This window comes from Acartia tonsa, chromosome 5 (assembly GCF_053477335.1).
Source record: "Acartia tonsa isolate MP-2025a chromosome 5, ASM5347733v1, whole genome shotgun sequence".
Lineage (NCBI taxonomy): Eukaryota > Metazoa > Arthropoda > Copepoda > Calanoida > Acartiidae > Acartia > Acartia tonsa.
Genome location: NC_137264.1, coordinates 16,152,441 through 16,161,724, shown reverse-complemented (window position 1 = coordinate 16,161,724; position 9,284 = coordinate 16,152,441). Strand labels below are relative to the sequence as shown.

Here is a 9,284-nt window from a genome sequence, read left to right as displayed (position 1 = left end):
TTAAAAAATGTTTGCACAATTAATTAGATTAAATACCATTATATATTTTATTAAATAATGCTAAACATAAATATGATTAAATAAAATACATATAATAGTTATAATATTATTATAGTTTAGAGATTAATATTTATAAATATTCACAAATAAAACCCGAAAATTTTAATTTCGAATTAAAAATACTGCCACAGAAAAGTTAAGTTGTTTTTTAAGTAGCTAAAAAATCTACGAAAAGCAAATAAAAACTTGCTCAAAAATCTACCAATATGGAGATCCAAAATTTTACAACATGTCACCAGTAAGATAAGCAGACGTTAAATTAAGTTGAATTATAAAATATACATCCAACTTTTGAAAGAAATATAGTTCCCAAAATAAAATCACATTTAAATAGTAGAGATTTAAGTCAGAAAAGCCGCTGTTATTTGGTTTTATGCTTTCTTGATTTTACTTAAATAAAAAGAAATAATTATGTACAAAGAAATGTTTAGTTTACAAATAAAAGTGTATGTGTTAGTATTGCATTTATCGAAGTCAATTAACTCTTGTAATCGTTTAGCTGCTCGTCAAACCACTAAGAGTTCCTCAGTTTCGTCAAAAGCCAGTGCCCAGGGGTTTGCCTATAAAAGAACAAGATTAATTTTCATTAAAACTTATAGATCTTTCTCAGTTTGTCTGTCTATCTTTCTGTTGTACTTCTGTTATCTTTCTGTCTTTCTTTCTCTAGTTGTTTTTCTGTTGTATTTATGTCTTGTTGTTTTTCTGTCTGTCTTTTTGTCTGCCTGTTTTTCTGTATTTCAAGAGCATTTAGTTGCCCACTATCTATATATCTGTTTCTCTAAATGTTGGTCGGTCTGTATGTCTGTTTATATGTTTGCCTACCTCCTCTACTTCCTCAACAGTTTTGAACCAGATCTTGAGCCACAAAGCACGCTTCTTTGGCTCTCTGAAAAATAGAAAGAATTAAAATTTACAGTAACAAATAAAATCTTACTTAGCATAATATTTATTACAAATGAAATATTTATAATTTATCTTGTTGAATCTTGAATTGTGTGTGTTTCAATCATGATTTAACATCCCTACAATTTCCTTTTCATTAGCTCTTTCTTGCAGCACTGGGACAATATCTGTAACTTCCTACTGCTGCTATGTCAGACATGTGACATTAATCGTTAAAGTAGAAGGATTGACTTGGCCTAAATACAGGCGCAACTCGTTACCATGCACATCAAAGTTAGGACTTCCAGACAAAGATCGTGCAATCAAAGAATCAATTGTCTCTTGGATGTTCCTTAACCAGATGTTTCGACAAAAAAGTAAAGTTTGGCTTCGATCCTTAGTTACCCTTGGTTGTTAGACCTGGGGCTAAAATGTTATGGGCAGCAGTCTCGCCCGTATAAGGTTGACATTTTACATTAAAATTCAAAGTTTTAAATAATATATACATTTATATTCAGAAAACTTAACATTACATGCAATATGTTTAATTCATAATTTGAATCAAAATGACTTTTCTAAGACCTTAAAAAACACAAGAAAATTTCGACGTTTTTAGACCACTAGCTTTTTTTGTACAGTTGACAGTCAAGCAAGAAAAATTGAGTAGAAGCTTGTTATTAAAAGAAAACATTTTAGTTTATTTAATTTTCAGGACAGAGAAAAGAATTAAGAAAACTAAAAACATAAAAGATAATCTTTTTATCCAATATATATGTAGTTAAGTAGACGGATGTTCGTCTGTATTAATGTCTGTCTGCATGTATTTGGTCTATCTAAGAAACCACTATAGCCTTTTTACTAATACAATATCATGATTAATATTACATGAATCTTAATTTTGATGGAAACTTAATCAATATACTTATATCTGTAACAGTATTTTTATTATGGCTTCGAGACCGATTAATATCTGCTGGAATAAATCCAGTTTCGAGTGATATTAATAAAATAGGCGTTGCTACAAAAGACCCACCCCTACAAAAGGTCTACTCTACAAAAGACATACCCCTACATAAGACCTACTCTACAAAATACCTACCCCTACATAAGACCTACTCTACAAATGACCTACGAATATATATTGTTATATAAACATCAAATTTATTAATAAAGGAATACATAATCAATACATGGCCGCAGCGCTCGGCCCCCTTGCCTATAACCTAACCTAACCTTACCTAAATATTGTAAAAAAAAAATATTAAAATTTGAAAAAAATCTACCAACCACGTTTTGTAAATCAACGAAATTCTAAAATATAATTAAGTTAGTGTACGATAAACAATCATACATTATTACATATAAGTTAGGTTAGGTTAGGTTAGGTTATAGGCATGGGGGCCGAGCGCCCGCGGCTAGGCAGGCCAGGGGGCCGAGCTCTGCGGCCATGACCTTCTAGCATTACGATTTTTTGTAGAGTAGGTCTTTTGTAGGCGTTAGTCTTTTGTAGTGTAGGTCTTTTGTAGGCGTTGGTCTTTTGTAGAGTAGGTCTTTTGTAGCAACGCCAAAAAATATGCATCTTATCGTATTGTAAAAAACCTCCAACAAACAATAAAATAAAAAAAATTGCCCGGGGCTTCAGACCCTCGGAGCTAGTAGCTAGTAAAGCTTTTTGTTTTTATGACCGCGGAAAGCTGTCTATAATACGATGCCATAAATAAATATTAATATTTTAGATTAACTCTCTCTATCCTGTTCTTCTTTACTTACTGAACATCAAAGACTTCATTCATGGGCTAAGAAAGTAAAAAATCTTATAAAAAAACATGGAAAAGAAAATTTGGGGCTGCACTGTAAACTACATGTCGATTTCCCCAATTCCGTCTTCATTAAAGTGCTCCTAAAGGCTTCTAGTTATAAACGTTAGTTTCAAATTAAAATATAGGAAAATAGGAAATAGAAAATAAGTGCCTGCTTTCAGTGTGTGATATTTTGCTTAATAAACAACCTGAAATTTAACTTTAGTTATAAAGTAGCTGCGCTACCTAAATATGTTTTTTGTTCTCTTTTATTGAATTAAATAAAAGTGGCATGCATATGATTTTATGCATCACAAAAATTAAATTTGCGAAAAAAATTGAATTAAAGCTACTCAAAATTTGCTTATGAATTACTTTCAGAATCTTGTCGTTTTAAAATTGTTAAAATTCAATTAGTGTTTTTAAAGTATATTTGTTCTTAATTTAACTAAATTGTTGTCCAGTCAATTAGGGGTAGGTCCCCTCCACCTTCCCGAGCAAGGTCTCCCGCTTCTGCTCTTAAAAGTAGCAACTAGAATATTAATAAAATCTATCTTAAAAGATTTTTAGAAACCTGAAATGTCCTATGAATAATAAAAAACCTTTTTTGTTTATGCTCCTTTTATTAAATCCATTCTTATTTACCATATTGTACATTGCTTCTAGTATATTTAACAAAATTGAAATAAAGAATAACAAATAAAAAGAAAGGAAAAAGTAAAGAGTGCATGAAAAAAAAACAAGGACAATTGTGGTACAGCGATAGAAATTTTATGATACAAAGTAATGCAATGTTTTTATATCTTTAACTGGGAACTTTTCACTAGTCCTAGGAACCATTGTCAATTAAAATTTTACTTACATATAATATTTGAAAATAAGACACATTATATTTGACTATCAGCTAATCCCCTAGAGGTCTCTGGGTCTTATTGAGGGAGGGGTGGAGTCGACAATACACTTTAAATTTTAAAAATTCCTAATATAAAAAACTTAAGGGGGGAAGGGAGAACACCTTTGGGAGATTGGAGGTAACCTCCTCCAAAATAGTTTAAAACTTCACTGTAAAGGGATACCATATTGGTTCAGTGGTTAGCGTTCTTTCCTTCTAGCACTCAGACAAACAGACATCCCCTTACTTTTACATAAGGGTATATTTTACATATTTTACAAAGAAAACTTTTAAAGGAGAAATTAAATTTTAGAGTGGCTATGACATCTAGAAAATGAAAATGTAATGTAAATTTGAAGTTGTCCATATAGGTTTATGTTTTGACCTGAGGGAGCAGTCAAAATTATTTTTCTATACAACTCAAAAATCTATTTTTCTTTTAGTAGCAAGGCTTCTCTAAAATTGTCCTGCTGTAGGCTATTCCATTTGAATGTCATTATAGCAGAGGAATGAGAAATATACAAGAAACTTTAGGAAAAAGTGATTTTGTGGTAAAATATTTAATAAAACTTGACTTATTAAACAAAAAAGCTGTGTTAATATAAAATGTAAATGTCTTAGTTTTTTGTACAACATAAAAATGTATTTTTTCTTTACATGTGCATTGTAACTTCAAAGTTTATATTGACATTGAATTTGAAATAAAAGATTTTATATAAATTCTTTTTAAAAAGTTTGATTTTTTGCTATTCAAAAGAAGGTATCTGAGGTGGATTCTTAAAAAAAAATTGCCCCACTAATCGCTTAGTGGGGCAAAATTGTTTTCGTGAAAAATCCACCAAAATCCAATTAAAAATCTACAAAAATTAAACAAAATCATATGTTAATAACCCTTCTATGATTTTGTTAAATTTTTGTAGATTTTTAATGGGATTTTGGTGGATTTTTCACGAAAACAATTTTGCCCCACTAAGCGATTAGCGGGGCAATTTTTTTTAAGAATCCACCTCTGTTCTTTTAGGCAATTTTAAAACAAACAAAAAAAAAACAATAAATTCGCTGATTTTGTAAGAAATTCTGTTTCTAAATGTCTTTATTATTGTAACTTTAGCTCTGTACTGAATAATGTTTAATTTTTATATCGGTTGTTTGACTGATTTGCTGAGATTCTTTTTCTGCAAGTCGAATTCTATGGTGCTTTCGCCCATACCTACAAATAGTACCACCCCTCTAAATCTTTATTTTTTGATGAAATGTACTTTTAGCATACATGCACGGCCTTAAAGGGGACACCTAATCTAAAAATACATAATTTAAAAAACACCTAATTTTATAAAGGTATTTAAAAATTAGGCGCTTTTAACATTAACTATTCAAATTCTATTAATTAAAAACGATTATGCTAATGAAATAAAAAAAACCTGCGAAAAATTTACCTAAATTAGATAATTAAAAAGATTAGACAAAATAAAACGCTTTTAAATTAGGTAATTAAAATGCAAAAGTTTATTCTAATTTCTTAATTAATAGATTTTAGTATTTTTTATAGTATTTTAATAGGTTAAAGTCTGAAATAAAAGATATTAGTAGAAACTCAGAAATAGTGTTCTTAATATATCTACAGAAAAAGACTTTAGCAATTTGTTAAAATCTGTATAATATAATATCATTAAACATTGCTTAATTTTTAGTTGCGCAGCTAATCTTCGACTTCATCTGTTTATTTACAGATTTTAACTAACCAACAGTACATAAATAAAACTTTATAATGTTATATAGTGATTTATTAGCAAAACATTCCAAAATTTTGCATTTATTAAAATTGGTTTGGCTTGTTATTGCTGTGCTGCTTGTGGAATGAAGTAAAAGATTGTCTACCTGTCTTTATTTATTAAAAACAATTCTTGATAATAAAGACTTTTTGCAAGCTAGGAATGTTCACATAAGAATGCTACATAAGCGAAAGCCAGAGACATTTAAGTGAATTTAATAGTAAATTTACAACTTCTCTGTACCCATGCGTAGTATTTTAAATCCTTTTATATATATATATATATAATTTTTTTTTGGGGGGGGGAGGGAGAGTTTGAAAAAAAATCAAACCATTTCCATGCGGGTGAGGGGTGTCATCCACCCTATTATTAAAATCTCCATGTTTTCATTCCCGCGAGGTTCATCCAACACCCCCCCGCCAACCTGATAAAAAAACTCTGCACGCCATCGATTAAATTTCATATAAGGATTGTTTTTTCAAAACATCCCCACCCTCACATTCTCTTTTCTGAGTTGATTAAATTCTTGGGTTTAGTGTGGAACTATCCTGTCCTAATCAATTTTATAGTTCTGATCAAAATTATTGATGATAAATTGCAAGTAATTGTAATAGTTATTTCTCGTATCTCGGGGTAAGTCTTGAAAATAGTCTAAGGTCGACCTAAGAAAAATATAAAACTAACCTGGAAAGTAAAATCAATTTTCCGAGATTCTAACCTTCAGACAAAAAAATTACTATATTATATTTTTGGTTTTTAAAGGTATCTATACTTGAACCATAAGAAATTGATAAATGAAGTGATTTTTGGCGGCTTTATAGCGGCTGTAAAGACTTAATCTAACAACATAGGGTTCTTTCGCAAAAGTGACTATCGGGTACTGAACAACCCCCCCCCCCCCCTACATTCTTTTATCTATTCCTAACCCCTAGCTGGGCTCTATTTCTACGGGGCTAATACGATGCTGTACGTATTGGTGCAAAAAATGGGGACAATTTTTAAATTGATTTGACGGGGCTGTTTATTTACGTCACAGGTGAGGGGAAAGAAAAGGGAAGGAGGAAAGAAACCCCCTAGAAAAGAGATGGGGGTATGACGTCACACGCCAAAACAATTTGAAATTTGTCCCCATTTTTTGCACCAATACGTACAGCATCGGCTAATACCTGCGATTTCCTAATACTGAGGGTCTTCTCAGTACCAAATATAACCTAACCTAAACAAACTACTCCCTCCATTTTATTCATAATTTATTTTCAAAATAAGGTACTTTGAAGGAACGCGGCAAACATAGCAACGTATGTACAATTTACATACAATTTACAGACAAAGTTTTAGTCTGAATTTAATTGGGTTGATTCCTTTGTTTTATATTAAGTTTCACAAGATAGCAACTTTCAACATTATAAAACTGTATGTAATCTAATCAGGCATTCTAAGGGATGTGACAATGGACGAAAAATTATTCTCTACCCTAATGTATAGGCTTATTATTCTCTATTTTTGAGGGAAATTGTCTAAATTTTCAGTGTCCACTCCCTCCCTGATTACAAAGGTAAACCCCATAAAATAGTTTAATAGTAAAAATTTATTTTGGCGTTTCCTCATTGCTACTGTCATAAATATATTTAAAATGAGTATTTTTTAAAAAGATTATTTTAATCTTAATTGGTAAGTTTTTCTAAGTAGCTACCCTTTTAATTGCTCTATCCTTTTGTCATGCTAGCTTTGTTCTCTTATTGGTTAAAGAAGTAAGCCTTTCGTCCTTTTTTTGTTATTTTAAAATATGTTTTTATGTAAGATCAATTGTTTTTGGTTTAGCTCTTTTTAAATGCAAAAACTTTAGAATTATTTCACGAACATCTCCATAAAATAGAATTTAATGTTGCAAATTTATTTTTACTCTCACGTGAATATTTCTAAACATTTTTTTCTAGCGCAGCTACACATTAAATTTTTTATGTCTGTTCGTCCATATTTTCGAAGAACACAGTAATAGTGTCTGACTGATTATGACGTAACAAAAAAAATTAGCCAATGAGAGGCCGTTATTGACCAATGGTAAAATTTATAGTGGCGTCTCATTGGCTAATTTTTTTTTGTTACGTCATAATGAGTCAGACACTATTACTGTGTTCGTTTTCGAATTTCATTCTATAAGTAGCAATAATTTTTATCAATTTATATATTTTTACTGACATATATTTCATTACTTGTCAAAATTGAAAGAATTAATAAAGTTGATGTTTTAATACAGTTTCATAGTTTTTTTTATGTTTACCTACTATTGTTAATTTTGGACATTATTGTTCTTGTTCATATTGTTGACAATTATACAACTAGGAACACTATGCAATTTTATTTTACTAAATAATCCTAGAACATAAAGTAGTAAGCTTTTTGTCTATAGCGAGGGATCTCTGAACCGATTTTGTTCTCCTTTACAATGAAGCTTATTATAGGTCCAGAGAAGGTTTTCGACTATTTAGGGGGAGGATATCTACAACGTTCCAATAGAAAATCCCTCCCCCCAATAAAAATGAAATATTTTTTACTTTTGTTTTTCACACAAAAATAAAAAATGGGGAGTGGGTCGAATTTAACCACACCTCCACCTCTAGTGCCCTAGAGGTCTCTAGAGGCGTGGCCGCTAGTCTAGTATAAAGTATTCGTTGGTCTGTCTGTATGGGTCATATTCTATTAATACCACTTTTCTAAAATTAAGTCCGTCTCTACTTAACATTGCTAATTCTTAAACAAAAGTTACAGGGTGTCTATATGTCTGTATCTTTAGATCTCGCTAATTGCTCTACCGATATGCTTCTTCTTAAAAGTGAAGCTTTTTATCAGTCATGATAAGGTTTATTTACTATTTTTCATAACCAAGATAAATAATAAAAGAATATTTTTATTCTTTAAAATAAAATTAAAAAGTGGATGATAGACATATAAATTACAATCAATTAATTTAAAAATAGATATTATTTTCATTTCTATCATAAAAAAAAACTAAATCAGAGATGTTCTATTTAAATATTTTCTTACAAATGCCATTGCATTGCTTAAAATAGAGAACAAATGTGCCCGTGTTTAGAGACAGCATTTAATTTAACTTCAGATTTAGTTACTATAGGATTAAATTAATTATAGTGACCACAAAACAAAAATGATAAAACTACGTTACTAAACGCTTAAAAAGGCTTGTTTGTTGACAATTTTATCATTTATATTCATTTTCATAATTGTCCAATCAGTTTAATAACTATCTTAAGGTGACCTATAGACATTCTGTTATTTTTTAAAAAGTCGAAAAAAACTTTGATTACATAACAATTTATGTAAATATCATGAAAAACAAGGCTCGGCCCTTATTTTCTTTTAATAATTCTGCAAAAGTCACCATTTTAGGCAATTCTTTTTGACAATCTTAAAAATCAGCCACTAAAACATAAGACCTATGCAACCAATTAACGATCTGCATTTATCTGGCACAAAATGCAGGCTACACCTGCCGAGCCTTGTTAGAAAATGAACTAATGTATTTGTGGTACGGTCATTTACCCAAAGAATGTCTCTGCCTATAAATCTAACTCTTGCCAGGGACATGGAGAGATGTTAAAAAGAAAATTTCACATAAAGTTGCATATTTGTTATTCGAAAAAAGTAAAACTGATTTCATCATGAAACTTGCGCCTAAGGGATGGGGACAACTACACCCCCCACGCCTAATGACTAGGATTGAATATATATGTAAAAGAATCTCCCATTAGATCAAATGTTTACCCGTGACCCCTTCTTTTTCAAATACTAGATATAAAACCAGATTTATTATCCTAAGGATTTTTTACGCAGTTGTCTGCGGAAACGTAATAATATTAT

General features: G+C 30.4%; 2 protein-coding genes across 4 annotated transcripts in view; both read right to left on the bottom strand.

Moving 5' to 3' along the window:
• The window catches only part of fid (class I SAM-dependent methyltransferase fire dancer), a 158,456-nt gene that overhangs the window by 146,276 nt on the left and 2,896 nt on the right, over positions 1–9,284 (bottom strand). The window lies entirely within an intron of this gene.
• Positions 34–9,284, bottom strand: part of LOC145318866 (uncharacterized) — a 33,990-nt gene continuing 24,739 nt past the window's right edge. For both annotated transcript variants that reach the window (XM_080160530.1, XM_080160529.1), the window contains exons 5-6: positions 883–946; positions 34–620 (exon numbers count right to left, since the gene is read on the bottom strand). In XM_080160530.1, coding sequence (XP_080016656.1) covers positions 567–620; positions 883–946 — 118 coding nt within the window. In that variant the 3' untranslated portion in view covers positions 34–566. The remainder of the gene's footprint in view (positions 621–882; positions 947–9,284) is intronic.